The sequence below is a fragment of the Cylas formicarius genome, unplaced genomic scaffold (genome assembly GCF_029955315.1).
Source record: "Cylas formicarius isolate icCylForm1 unplaced genomic scaffold, icCylForm1.1 PGA_scaffold_1__22_contigs__length_36826433, whole genome shotgun sequence".
Lineage (NCBI taxonomy): Eukaryota > Metazoa > Arthropoda > Insecta > Coleoptera > Brentidae > Cylas > Cylas formicarius.
This window is the reverse complement of record NW_026844264.1, coordinates 18,941,022-18,955,843: the sequence shown is the minus strand read 5'-3', so window position 1 is coordinate 18,955,843 and position 14,822 is coordinate 18,941,022. Positions and strand designations below refer to the sequence as shown.

Here is a 14,822-nt window from a genome sequence, read left to right as displayed (position 1 = left end):
CAGATTTAGAAAGATTATTCATTAGTGCAGAGTTCATTAAGAAATATTAAAATATACTAAGTTCTGGCTTTAACTGGCTATCAGTTGCTTATTGGTATAGAGCAACTAAATATATAGAGGCCCTGCATATGCTGATAACACAGGAATTTTTAAAAAGTCACGAAAGCATATTGGACGAACGTTCCACCAATGTGCGCATGCGCGTTAAATTCAAATATTTTCGACCAATAACAGCAGTCATTTCGAAACAACCAATAAGCCGTAGAGACGTTCAACAACCATTATGGCCGCTGACAGTTTAGATGTAGCTGCAGTATTTTCTCAAAATATGTAGATCTTGTTAATTGGTCTGGGAAAAAAACGGGTTAAGTGTGTTAAGTTAGTGTGTAAAGATCCTTGTTAAGAAAGAAAATGTCACAAAAGAACGGTAAGATTTTTTTTACACAAAACGGTAAGTAATATATTTCATAAGTGTTTAAAACTTGATTGGATTACCTTCTTCAAAATGTTACCGTTATATAAATGCTTTAATTTGCGCCAAAATATACGAGGCAGTCCTCAGTCACATTGAGCAATTAGCTTAAAGTACTAAAATAAAGTACAATTCAATAGAAACAGGATTGATTTTCACAAGCACTTTTTTTTGCCAGTATCTAGATGGTAAAGATTTTTTTCTACTCCCTATAAAATATCTAATTACAGACCAATCTAGCGTGTTTGAAGAGTCACTTTACCGGGTCAGTTTCATTTTCTACGAATCCGAGTCACGTCAAATATTTCCGGAATTTTATCGCACGGGTTTGGGAGCAATCGGATGTTTTCGTATATATTTCCCCCACACTTTGAATTTTGACGGTCGAGTCAGTGAATGTACTCGTGATATTTTTCGAAAAGGTGCCCAAAAACTAACGGTCGTAGAAGAAGTATAGTAGACAACATGTTCGGTAAACTTTTTAAGTAACTCGTTTATTAAACACTCGCTCCGCTCGTGTCAAATACACTCGTGATTCACTTGTACTTGTATAATATACTATTTCTACAAGTGACCGCAGAGACTAGATACTTCTTGCACAATTTTTAATGTGGAGTCATGCTATTCCACACATTGTGATTTTTCTTATGTTTTATACTATTTTTTTGGTATTGTATATTGTATTAGAGAGAGGTAGAGCAAATCAGGGAAACGTGAAATAATATTTTCGCCTATTTAAAAAAAAAAAGCTTACCTGAACTGCCGTACCCGTCGAACAGGGAAACAACTTTGAGCAAAAGAAAACTATTTTTTCAAATTTATTATAAAATAATAGCATTTATTTACAAAGCTTTCTTAATTGGTTTCGGTGCAACGCTAACTTTTACAGGTTTACAAAGATCTAATAACGTAGGGTTAGCGTCGATACTCGACTTTCTTCTTCCTATATCAGCCTCTGGAACGCAAATGGCTACATTTATATCCACGTTACAAGCTTCCGACCACACCTGGTGCGAAATTAGCACAGATGTTAGTAGACGAATATTATGACCAATGCCAGATTCTAAAAATGTAGTGTTATTAGGAAAGACCCTGGTTCTAACTTTGTATTAAGTTACCTGAATTGCTGGTGTCATAATAGAGTGGTTTTAAATGAGCGGGTCTAGGTAAAATAATTTGTGTCCGCTGATCAGGGTATTTAATCTTTAATCTGATCCTATTGGGATCAATCAGGTACCTCAACTCAGCTTCAAAAGGAACTGACATGATCAACCCAGCAGTAAACTTTAAAGAAGTATCTGTTTGTCCGCTTGGTTCAAGTATGGTTACAGAACTCATTCGAATCTAGAAAAATCAAGTAATATAGCAACTGCTCCAATAAGCCAATTATTATTTGGTACATTAATGTTGGGTCTAGGTATTTTCCCTAATTTGGACTCCTGAAGAATTGGCGTTAAAATCCTAGCTACAGCACCAGGTTTTGGCTCCTCTAATTGTGACAGTTCTTTGAACACCATTGATGTGAAAGCATCAGGCTGCAAGTTTGCCTGGTTTAAATCTTTCTGCATCTCCTCCACTGCGATTAAAAAATGGTGGCAAGGAGCCAAAGCAGAGGCATTACTCCCTAAAAAATAAATACGAATTACGCTTAGTTCGCAATTACTCAGACAGCTAAGCTAACAAATCAAAATTTTAGAAATCTTCCAGTTGCTTAGTGAAGGGATTTTAGAGACCGGCAATAGCTACATTGTATGCAATTTCTTTCATATAACAAGCAATAATAACTACCCATATTTAATTTTTTTAATATTAATTAAAATTATTTGTTATAGGAATAATTTTTAATTACTTTTCCCTATCTTTTTAGGTGCTTTTGAAACCATATTGTAAATAATATAGCAATAATGCCAAACTATTAGGATTTCTTAAAACTTTTTGGCATATTGTAACTATTCTTGAATTCAACAGACCCCATTGATCTAACTGTTTCCGATATTTCCATGTTATTCGCCCTTTGCAAATATTCAATCGCTACTGAAATATGACACAATCTTTTGGGGTAAAAGCACTGATATAACTGTGCAATTTTGTACCATGCTTGGCCACTGAAAAAGACAGCCTTACCGGGAAAATTTCAGATAATTGAAGTCCTATTGCACTAGCGGGGAGTATATTATTTCTTTTCAAAAATATTGACACGTTGAGTATCCAGATCAATGCTTTTTGCATATTATAAATAAAGCAGTTAAATCTCTTGGCTTTTTTTGTCTAGTACAATTAAGTTCAGATGAGATCCATACTCGAATAAACCCCATAAATTTGGATCCACTAAGAGCCATACATATTGATCAAATTGAAAAAGCCCTATTAAAAAAGGGAAAAAACAAGCTATTATAGAATAAACAGTATAAAATATGTAAAAATTCAAAATAATCAAAAATTATATAGTACTGATTAGGTGCCTCCATCAGGTGCTTAGTGAGGTTCAGGTAGACCTTTTTAGCGTTAACAGTTAAAGGTTCTGCGTACTTTTTGACTTTGCATGTAATTACTTTTTTTTGTTTTGTAACATTTTTCTAAAGAATTAAAGAAGAAATACCCAATAATAAAATACAAAGAAACAGACCAGGAAACTAAATCTGCAGATGAAATAGAAAGATTTTTTTTAATTCAGACAGCTATAGTTACTTACCCTTAACTATAAACACCAAATTCAAAGCCAATACCCTGAGTCTAAACTGTTTAACAGCACACTGCTCCATATGACTTAGCCCAACAAAGAAGAACTGCAATTTTAGACAATACTCCAAGAGATTCTGTATGTTTGTTTTTAGGGTATTAAGCTGTTGTGTCGCCAGGGTTGCGGGGTTCACCCAGAATCCCCGGTCAAGTATCTGGGATATTTGTAGCTGTGCGCCGATATATAGGGCGGTAAACTGCGCGGTTCCGGAAACGCTTGAGTCCATGTCGCTCAAACGATTTAAATGTTCCATAGCGTTCTGGAGTAATGAGGAATGAACCCTGAAAGAATTTTGTCATACATAAGGAATGCCGAATATATCCCAATATATATATATATATATATATATATATATATATATATATATATATATATATATATATATATATATATATATATATATATATATATATATATATATATATATATATATATATATATATATATATATATATATATATATATATATATATATATATATATATATATATATATATATATATATATATATATATATAGGGCGTTTCATTAGTAATTCAGTCGCTCCTTACTCAGGTACAGTGTCTACATTGTTACAGCGTTTTGTTTTAAATAAAAATAACATGATTTTGATATCAAAATCCAAATAAACATAGAAAATAGATGTGCTAGGGATATATGTGTTTGTAGTTGTTTAAAAATATTTTACGTATATTCATTTTAATGGTTTGACTACTGAGTGATTAGCAATTTAGATTCATTGACAACGTCGAAACTAGGTTAAAAAACTGACCAAAACTCTGCAACTTTACATTTATTCAAATAAAATAAACTTTGGCCATCACAAAATTAAACACGCATCAAGTTTCACTATATAAATTGCTTAATAAAATCATTGATTATTGGATATATCTACAAAAATATACTCCCTGTAGTCTTTACTAACCCCAATGATTATTGCAATTTCAAAAAGCACAGGCCTTCAATTGCAAGTGTATAGAGATGAGGAATTTATTCAACAAATTATAATTCAAAGTGCCATTAAGTATAACCCCAATTTTGTGAAATATCAATTTAAAAGGAATGTTATTCAATTCACAACAATGAAAGGATGAAACATATGAAAAGTTTTTGAAATTCGTTATGGTCAAAATATTTTAAAGCCCACAACATTTTTTGAACATTTTTAACGTTTCTATATCTGAAGTTTCAAAAATTGCAATGGCCATTTTGCACACACTGCATATTGGATACTTTTTATCTAGTGGTTTTATTTGCATTCAGCTAATTAATACCACTAATTTGAAAGCTCTTACATATCTAATTGCAACTGCACTCATATTTAGCAATCAATTTTTTACGCCATACCTGGAGATATTTTCAGCCATGTCCAAATTGCTAATAATATTATTTAAAAAAGCAAGACTTTCAGGCACAGACAGCTGCTTAGCAATAACAGTGCCACTTGAGTCTGGCAAACTCAACTGTGGAACAAATTGAGGCATTGTATCCCTTAGATATGCGTAATGTCTTAGTGTGTGTGGCTCCAACAATGGAATTATTGTTAGAGAATGTTTTGCGGCATTGAGAATCAAAATAAGTAAACAAATATCTAAAAAAAAATATCACGCAATTTGAATCACTCAAAGAAAAGAATATTAGAAACTCACAGTGTGGATTTTCAACGTCGGGTTCTGCCATATCAAAAAACGGATGGATGTTTAAAAACTGTGGGACAAGTGGCAACACAAGGGCGGGATGTTTGGCTCCAATGCATTGTAAACATTTGTATGTAGATTTTCTGTCTTGGGGATACTTTTTGAGGTTATCTAATAATTTTTCGACACACATTTTCAAACCAGCTGTAGTTGACATTCGACACGCTGCCAACATTCTGTGCAGACCCTCCCGAACATCCTGAGAAAAGTCTTCCAAAGCCCCTAGAAGAAAATAGTTTCAATAGCTTTGGATTAAATTATTATTTGAAAATTTTACCCAAAATAGTCTCGAGCTGATCATCTCTCAAAATAATATGCTCAGAAATCATTCTTAAGCTATCGATAGCCTTCAACCTAACATCTTCTATTTCATCATTAAACATATCCACCATAAAATCGAGTGAGAGGTTTGCAAACTGGGGATTTACAATTGAAAGCTGACATAATGATTCTACTGCTGCGGATCTCACCTCTAAAATTCTAAATAAAGCAGTCAAAGTAACATAAGCTAGAATAAATAAGAACCTAAAAATTCATCTTCAAGTCCATGCACAAAAGCTCCACAAGATCCACTTGTAATTAAACTGATGCTCTCGGCATCTAGAACTTCTTTAGGAGCATCATCCGCCCATTTTTTTCCGCTTGCCCACTCACCACTTGTTACATTTTCCCAAGCTAATTCGTGTGCTGTTCTCTGAAACATTTTATTTAAAATATTTTAAGATTTTACACAAAAATACAGCAAATAAAAATTTCCATTTTCCAACATTTTCCCTTAAGGGAAGGGAGTTGACTGACTTAGACTATATTTATGCTTTACTTACTACACAGACTGCAATAATTAACATATTATAAAATCTATTGTTTTTGTTATTTCATTATTGATAGTAATAACTGACAATATTTATTAGTAGTTACTTGATAAATAAATGATCAAATGGTTAGTTCACATACAATTAGTTATAAAATACTCTATTCATAAAACTCACCTTCCTCCTCATATTAGACATTAATTTTTTGTCAAGGGTTTGCACCAAGAACTTGTCACTGACGAGTTTCATTGAACCAAGGAGTTTGGCTGCTAAAATTCGGACATGTATTGATAAATCAGTAACACCGTTACAAATTTTTCCAAACGCATCATCAATTAGTCTAATTTCATGATCGCTACCTTCTACCAAAATTTCACTAAAAAATAAAAAACAAAATTACTCTGCTACTTTTACATGGTTGGCTATTTACTTTTCCGGATAAATATTGCCCAAAATCCAAATTAGCTTGATCGCCATGCGCCTGACAATTTCATAATCATCTTTAAGAGCATCAGACACAAAACCATAAATTATTGGATTAATTTTGAAACCTCTATCATGTAGACATATTACTGTTCCAAAAGCTTGACTTCTGACCCGCGCATCATCATTATCGAAGTAAGAACTAATGAGATGCAACAAACCCTCAGAGTCTGACAATGAACATAAAGGAGTATGAACTCCTATTATTTCTAAACATCTGCACTTCACTGCATGATTTGCATCCTGCAAACAAAAATAAGTCAACTGTGTCGAAAGACTAAAATGTCAATTCTGTACCTTTAAATAATTTTTGGCAATATCAACCAGTTTCTGATGAAACACTATTGCTTGATCTGATACTAATTTACCCAGTTTTAATATTGCCGTCATCCCTTGAGCAATTACTTTATGTGAGTGATCATTTTTCAACAATAAAATTATTTCATCAATAATGGTTACACTTTCTGAAGGATTTTCATGTCCAATGTCACATAACAACATCAATATCTTTACCCTTACTACAGATTCCGGTTCATTCTTAAAGTATTCACTTAGTTTTTTAGTAATTTCAGGTATATCAGTCACTTCAAATTGATAGCCGTCACTAGCGCTGAGTAATAGCTTTAAAGCATCAATACTTTCTTTACATTCTTCCAAATGGCTTATAAGAGATAAAAGTGAATTTCCAAAACCCTGCAATGGTTTCTTAACAAGTTTTAGTTTCTTGATCGGTACAGGGGTTGACGAGTCCTACAAAATTAGCACCTACAAGTTACGGCCTTAGATAATATTTGAAAAAAGATACCTGGATGATAGTCTGACTGTATTCGGCTAGTGCTCTTTTTTTAAGAACGGCTGCCATTTTGGAAATATGCTGTTATTTCAACCATCAACTTTTCTGTTTAATAATACAGCAGTTTATTCAAGCTAATATTTTCGTCTAGGGTGTTCGTTTATTCATTTAGAATGTGGAGTATTGGTCAAGTGTTCTTCTTCTTGTGATTGTTTAGAGCCCTGTTCTCCTTCTCTATTTCTAGAAATCAACATCGCTGGGATGATTCGGCCAAGTTCCCTGGATACGTCTTCTCTAATGAGTCGATCTTTAACTTTGTGTTAATGGTTGTCTACAAAAAACCATTACAATATTGACAATGATTTATAAATAAACTATAACTTATGGGAACGAATGGGCAAGGTAGCGTCATTTACACCAAGATTTTTTCAAATAAACTAAAAGTTTAAAAAATATTATTTGTTAAAAAAAATGGAATTATTATCCGAAAGAATATGAAAAGCTACATTCTATGACCACATTGATTTAAAATCAATTGAAAGCATAAATAACGCGTTCATAATATCTTGACAGCAGCTGGTCATTTCACTTTTGATATCCTGTAATACCATGATTGAGATTTATCAAAAATTGTAAAATGACAGTACGTGCCATTTCTGTAGTTTGATTTTTTTTCTGCCTTGTTTTTTTGTCATCTAGGCAATCAGTTTTTAACTTTCTTTTATGGTAAACACGATAAATTAAATGTTACCGTTCGAAAAAAAGAATTTTTAGGTATTTTTTCATTTAAATTTTTAATGTTATTTTTTGATCACCCTATATTTATTTATGTTTAAAATATCAACATAGATCAATAAATTTCATTTACTTTGATGAATAAATCAAACCCGAATATATAGCAAATGCTTTCATTCGGAGAAATCGTTAAATACAGAGTGTTATTTTACTAACATAATGTAACGTAACTAGTGAATCCAGACCCCACCCTTATGTCGAAACGATATTTCGTTTGGTCCAAATCAGATAAAAAAAGGCTATTTGTCCCAACTTTATTCGGCCCAACAAGAAGACTGTGATCGCAAGCGGACATTTGACTGTCAGATGATCGGAACCTATTTTATAATACCACTGACCAACACTAACGGTTATGTATGTTGTTATTTTCCTTGGGTTATGTATCCATCTCAAACATCGCCAACATCGACGTCAGTAGTTTTTCATTCTACCCTTATTAACACATTACACCATACACAATGTAATGGTGTAAACTGTGTAAACTACCACTATAACAAAAGAACTATTAAGTAAGAGTGGGGAACATACTAAATTACAAGAATAATAGTATATTATGCAACAAGTCCGGTAAACGGCATTTGATAACCGAGTGAGTTAAAAAGTTTACCGAACGTATTGCATACTATTTCTACGACCGTTAGTTTTTGGGTACATTTTCGCAAAACCACACGAATACAATTATTTGCATGACCGTCAGAATTGACAAACGTCAAGATTCAAGGCGTGGGAAATATCTCCGAAAACATCCGATTGCTTCCAAATCCGTCCCGGAAATGTCCGAAGTGGCTCAGATTCGTGGGAAACGAAACTGACGTGTAAAGTGACGATTGCCGTACGCTAGGTCGGTGTGTAATTAGGTATTTTACAGACGGGAGTAGAAAATTAGTATATTAAGAAATACACCTGACCTAAGCTTCTGTTTAAAACTATTGTTAGGTAGCTAGTGGAGAAGTATAGTTTAATTTTATTTCTTGGAACGATAATTTAGCGCCATCTATCTCCAAAAGGGCGAATCATCGGGTTAAGGGAAAACAGTGACCTGCAGCAAGACAGCGCCATCTGACAGCATTAAGTTTAGTCCATGGTTTAAATTATGGTTTGTGGCCGTAGGTCTGTAAAAGACACGAACCAGGGATAGATAGACATTCTGTGCTCGACGTTAAGAACATGGACGTTGTAATATTGGTTATTAACAATTAAAAAATAATAACATGATAGTTGCCTGTTGTGTTATATCTGAATACACCCAATATTCTGATTCCAATCGAAATTTCAGACAATGTAATGTAATTAGTGCAATATAAAATCATGAACTGGAAGTTTTCGTAGCTGGTAAATTACGATTACATGTTGAACTGGAGTGCGGAATGATTAACTAATGAAACTGTGACTTACTGAAAGAGTTTATAGAAGATGTATCCTTTTTTGAAAAAAGTGAATTCTCATTAGTTAGTGAGGAAGTAAGGACCTTTTGCGCTGTTGAAAAAAATGGTTGCACAGATGAGCCACTTTCTTTTGTAATTTCTATTGATGAAGCTATTGGCGAATAATTGGACCGTTGATTGGTTTCATATTTCAAGGGTTAATACGACTTTGAGATACATTCATAAATTATATGATGCTATTTCAATAAAATCTTGTATATTTCAACCGGCAAACATAATTATTGACATAAAATTGAAAACATCTTAGAAACGGTAAGAGCAATATGTGAAATTACTAAAAAGTTCGATGTTCTGTTTCAAATAAGTAAGTTGTCGCTTATCGACGAAAACATTGTACATATATAACAACATATTAATTTTAATTTTGAGGAATTGAATTCACCTTTTGAGTTTGCACTTTTCACATTACAAAATTAATTTCCAAGTTGCAGCTACAAATTTTAGTGAACGAATGTGCGATATTTTTAAAAACTTTATTGGTCACAAAACATAATAGGTATAATAAAAAATGTTATAAAATGTAAATATTATATGAATCTAGTATAAAGATATTCGGATAAAATCAATAATACAATAATAAAGAAAATTATAAAATCTGATAAAACTATACATAACGCAAAAAGTTGACAATCTATGGCGGTATATGGAGTACAATACGGAAGGTGTAAAGTCGTTTGTTGTAATTGCGTACACGTATTATTCAGAGGATGTAATAAGATGTATACGTGTAATAGCAACAATAGCAACACACATCTATCGAAGAACACATTTAGAAAACTTGGCAGTTACCGCAGTCACATGCGAGACGAATCAAATATTTGAATGAGATCCAGAGATAAAATAAAAAATCCCTATACCATGGCAATTTGTCATTACTATAATCCGTTACAGAAGTAAACAAATGCTGCTTTTAATCTAGTGGTATTAGTAAAAAGTAGTATTTTAAATGTATCGGGGAAACAACAACTTGTGAAGAGCTAGGTCCTTATAAATATTTATAAAAATAAACAACAAATCGGCATGCGGTATAAAAGTACAAAAATACAAAATTTCAACAAGCTCGCAACTCAACAACAAGGTTTTATATATATAGCATAATACACAGTTTTATAAATATAAATATAAATTTACATGTAGTGAGTATTCGAAGGTAAAAAGGTCATTTAATGCCTATAATATTATGGTAAACTGAAACTACACTAATTTAAGAAGAAATTAAAATATCCATTTAATTATAAATAAGAGTTAAAGATTAGGTACTTAAATTTAATGTAAAAGACGGTACGGTACTAAATACATTAATTGTAATATCATCCGAATTCGTTGTCTCTTCTCTGCTTCCTATACAAAAAACTTATTCATAAATCCAGGGTAGAATAATACTTTTAATATTAGGAAATAAACTTAAAATACATTAACATTACTGTTAGTCCACCCTGTTTGCATAACAAAACTACGAAAAACCTTTTAAATCGCTACAAAAAAATAAATAAACTTACTAATATTACGATGTAAATAATAATACAGAAATGGCAAGAAAAAAATTTAGGCAGATTTTCAACTTACTTATCCTTTTATCATAATTTCATATTCAAAAATCACAGCACATTATTATACAAAAAAAAAACTACGAAATAAGAGAAAACATTTGAGTAGGAACAAAACATCGTTTTGATTACATTTGAGTATTGTTTATCTCTTATTGCTCGAACTATGTATATCAATTTTTCTAATAAGATTTGCTGGAATGTTAGGTGTTTTTGTCATATAGAGAATATCACGTTATAAGAAATTCACAACCGTTTAAATGTAGCTAAATCTGCAGCATTCGAGAGCGTCCCACATATTATTTTCACAAAAGAACCACATTTCCCAATTGCAAGTTCAAAGTTATAATTAGATGTCTTTTTAGTGAAATAAATGTTTACAGAATTTCTACGGCAATATTTTCTCATTCGCAGATACAAATAGTGTTAAAAAACAGCCCTCGTTTCGAAGTAAACATTATGAAATTAACTTTTTTTGTCATTGAGTACCATTGTGCTAATTAGAAGTTAAAGACTACAAATTTAGGTTTGCATAAGGATGAAAACTATCTGACATAGCGAAATTTTACCATTTATATCGTCATTGGGAAAAGTGTTTTCTAAAATTCGTACTATTTAAAAAACACATACATAGAAATGCTTGATAAAGCGGTTGACATAAGACGTATTGGTCTCACATTTATTAACATACATTAGTGTACCGCAAAATGAACCTTGTTAATGGTCTATGACAACTTTGTTCTGTTCATTTCTTTCTAACTTAAAGTTAAACGATATAAACAAATACCCATTAAGTTTCCTTTAGAAATTCGAATTTAAGGCAAAGTGCAATCGTGTTGATTGTGAATTTCTGATTTTGGTTAGTAATGTATTCTTCGAATAAAGACTGCAATTTTTGATGTACGTTAATCATTTGCTACACGTTTACTAATTATCACAGATTCCTCTTCTTCCTTTAAAACACATTTCTGTTTGTAATTTTGAGCAGAAGACGTATTTCTACATGGTTCACAAAATGCCTGACCGTAAAAAATTACCTTTTGTTCTTGTCTAGCACTAAATACTGCTAAAACGTTCCTAAATTTCGTGTATTATTATCCTTGTCCATAGGACAAAACAAACCTCTAATACCTATACAGATAGGTACACTTCATTTTTGAAAAAAATTTTGACCACGCGCCAAAATAAACCCAAAACATGGTCCCTAACATTCCACCAACAGCCCGAAAACGAGCTACCTCGATTTTGTCTTTGATGTGGAAACATTACCAGCTGCAGCAGCGTTCTTTTGCGCGATATGCGTCTGATAATGCTTAGCTAAATGCGCTTTCTGCCTAAATGTTTTCCCACATAAGCTGCACGCAAATGGTTTTTCTCCCGTGTGCGTTCGTATGTGTACATTCACTGAGTACTTGTCTTTAAACCCTTTCGAACATATGCTACAGTAGTGCAGTGATCTCTCCTTCCTCACTCCGTTGCTGGTTGAAGTGGCGTTTTGGATCGTAGTTTGGGACTTGTTTCCGCTGTTCGATCTTTTGTACTTTTTGGTAGGCTTCGTACTAGTCACGACCGGCGTTGTTATTTGGATCGGCGATGCTATATTGTACAGAATACCGATCTGTTCTGTATTTATGCTGGCCTGGACCGTACTCTCCGTCGAGCTGGTGTCTAAACAATATTGATTTACGGATTCCGCTACTTCGTTGGCTATCCGTTTTAATTTTTCGAAGTCTTCTGGGAACGGATGATCCAGCTGACTCAGAATAATGTCGTCCATGTTATGCGTGCTCGACGGGTTTTCTGGTGTCGACTCTATCGTTCTACCGCTGATTTGTTCCTCGAACACGACTTTCCCATTGGCATCGATACCCGCCACAATCGTAGGTATGTGCTCCGGTTCATCCTTGTTAATGTACACGGCTTCAGTTTTGGTAGGCGATGACAAAACTCTGCGCAACTCGACATTCGTTTCGACGACTTTGTTGGTTTTGGCGCCGCCATTGTAACGCACGAACGCTTTACCCTGTAAAGCGCTGCGTAGTAGAGAATCGGCGGAACCGTTTTGAGTGTTATTATTAGTCAGCTTCCAGTCGTTATTGTTGTTGTTGAAACTATCGTGCGCTTCTAAAAGCGGTGTATCGATGATGAGCGAATTCGCCAGTTCTTCTTTGTTGTCGGCAAATCCACTGTCCTCGTAGGTGTAAGTTTCCGATTTTATCAGGCCGTCAGTATTCGGACTCATCGTTGCATCACTATAGTTTCCGCTAAAGTTGCTAATCTGTCCCGGAATTATATTCAGTATCGAATCTATGTCTAGACCTCCTTGCAAATGTTCCATTGAACTCGGACTCGATATCGATACCTCTTCTTCCTTAATAGAAAGAGGCTGCCGATACCACGTGGCGCTTTGGTCCAAACCGTTCAGCACCGTGAGCGTATATATTTGACCATCAGTGTTGTTATTGTTGTTATTGCTACTGCTTTGCTGTTTAATCTGCACCACACCGTTTATTTCATCGTTGGACCAACAGTATTTGTTCAAGTCTTCTAAAATGGCAGTTTCCAATCGAACGGTGTCCTTTTCGCTCCAAAGGTTGGCGTCGAAGTTCGTGATGGTATTGTCTGAGGTAGTGGTGGGTATTTCAGAGATCAACATGCTGTTGTTATTGGTCTCTTTGTTCTCCTCCGAGGTGCCGTTTCCTAGGAACGCGTTGACGTTTCGCATTTGCTTCGAGTACTGTTGTATCGATTGGACGTCGTCGGAGTCGGGAGTTACGACGAAATCGAAGAAATCCGTTTTGGAAATGTCTTGCTCGTTGCTAGCAAATGATTCTGTTACATCCATTATCACAGGTTCTTTAAGCTCCATAAATTTGATTTATTGCTTTTGGATCGTACGGTTCTATTCCATCCCAATTTCTTTGTTGCATTAATCTGAAAGAAAAAGGCATGTATTAGTTCATTGTTCTAATGAATGAAGAAAAATATAGTTATGATCTTACTTTTCCGTAAGACGTGATATCAAATATAATGTAAGATTCAGAATACAGTGATCCTAAAGCGGAAATTCTATTTACCAGTGTTCAAGCAGTCACACTGAACACTCGACCTTACCAAACAAAACAAAAATATGTATCGTTCTTAAATTAATTAGTTCATAGTTCACAAGAACGAAATTAGGATCCGAAAACCGAAGCAGCTTTTCAAACTACTACGTATGCCTATTATGCTAACAAAATTGGAAATTATTTTCTAGCAACACAAGAAAGACTTTTTGACAATGAATTTTATTTTAGGGATTTTCCTTTGTTTTGTTTGTCCCTGTTGTTTTCTTTGTAACAGGTTAGTAGATCTAGTGTCTGTGAGCTGGTCTGGACTTATTCCAGTCTATACGTTTGCAGTACTCTGGACCTCTCCGTATATTATAAAATTAAATGAAAAAAACATTGTCTACAATATATGTTATATGTTGCGTATTGTCTGTTTTCCCTACCTGGTGCTATTTTTATTTTAATTGATTGAATCGTCACTAGTTATCTATTATTTGATAAGCGCCGTCAATCATTTTCAATGCCTACTTATTTAGAGAAGCTGGTCTCGTGATAATATTGATCCAATTGACGATTTTTACGATATGTTAAACGTTTTTTTTTTCGTTTTTTTTTTAATTTGGCAACGTCATTTGTAATGATAATTTTGCTTCAGCTAGATTTAGATTGTGAAGTTCAGTGCCGTGCCTAATGAATATTTTGCAGTTTTTGTTATTCGTTTGAATGAGCCGATAAAAGTTTTTTTTTTTTTTTGAGTTGTTTTCATTGTTGTTTTCGAACAAAAAATATAAAAATATAAATGATGATACCCTAAAAATGTATTGAAATGAAAATGAAAATGTATTGATAATGTAAGTAATATATATATATATAAGTTTTCTGCTAATTTATTATATGGTCGCTTATTAATTTGTTAGGTTCTTATTCCGTTATTCGTCAAACATGGAGTTGATAATTTTAAAAGAAAAAAAAACTTTCGAATAAATTT

At 33.4% G+C, this 14,822-nt stretch overlaps 2 protein-coding genes across 9 annotated transcripts in view; both read right to left on the bottom strand.

Annotated features, from left to right (window-relative positions):
• Positions 1 to 1,314: 1,314 nt before the first annotated feature.
• On the bottom strand, positions 1,315 to 8,454 carry LOC132697246 (integrator complex subunit 4). 4 transcript variants are annotated; one of them, XM_060662583.1, is made up of 13 exons: positions 7,949 to 8,454; positions 7,010 to 7,328; positions 6,502 to 6,954; positions 6,152 to 6,447; positions 5,899 to 6,097; positions 5,435 to 5,603; positions 5,187 to 5,381; positions 4,862 to 5,131; positions 4,560 to 4,803; positions 3,165 to 3,493; positions 1,873 to 2,096; positions 1,591 to 1,816; positions 1,315 to 1,535 (listed from the first exon to the last, which is right to left on the bottom strand). In XM_060662583.1, exons 2-13 carry the CDS (start codon positions 7,064 to 7,066, stop codon positions 1,315 to 1,317), a joined length of 2,883 nt encoding a protein of 960 aa, XP_060518566.1. In that variant the 5' UTR covers positions 7,067 to 7,328; positions 7,949 to 8,454. The 4 variants fall into 4 exon arrangements, with proteins under 4 accessions (XP_060518566.1, XP_060518568.1, XP_060518567.1 ...); XM_060662585.1 differs by having other exon boundaries at positions 8,131 to 8,454; XM_060662584.1 differs by having other exon boundaries at positions 8,141 to 8,454.
• Positions 8,455 to 9,698: 1,244 nt separating this feature from the next.
• Positions 9,699 to 14,822, bottom strand: part of LOC132697375 (gastrula zinc finger protein XlCGF53.1) — a 343,567-nt gene continuing 338,443 nt past the window's right edge. For all 5 annotated transcript variants that reach the window (XM_060662825.1, XM_060662826.1, XM_060662828.1 and 2 more), the window contains one exon: positions 9,699 to 13,718. In XM_060662825.1, coding sequence (XP_060518808.1) covers positions 12,019 to 13,653 — 1,635 coding nt within the window. In that variant the 5' untranslated portion in view covers positions 13,654 to 13,718 and the 3' untranslated portion in view covers positions 9,699 to 12,018. The remainder of the gene's footprint in view (positions 13,719 to 14,822) is intronic.

Excerpts from the sequence above, each read along its gene's own strand:
- LOC132697246 (XM_060662583.1), bottom strand. The coding sequence starts at position 7,066 with ATGGCAGCCGTTCTTAAAAAAAGAGCACTAGCCGAATACAGTCAGACT. Across the intron at positions 5,604-5,898 it reads TGTCTAATATGAGGAGGAAG|AGAACAGCACACGAATTAGC; the intron begins GTGAGTTTTATG and ends AAAATGTTTCAG. Across the intron at positions 1,817-1,872 it reads TACCTAGACCCAACATTAAT|ATTCGAATGAGTTCTGTAAC; the intron begins GTACCAAATAAT and ends TGATTTTTCTAG.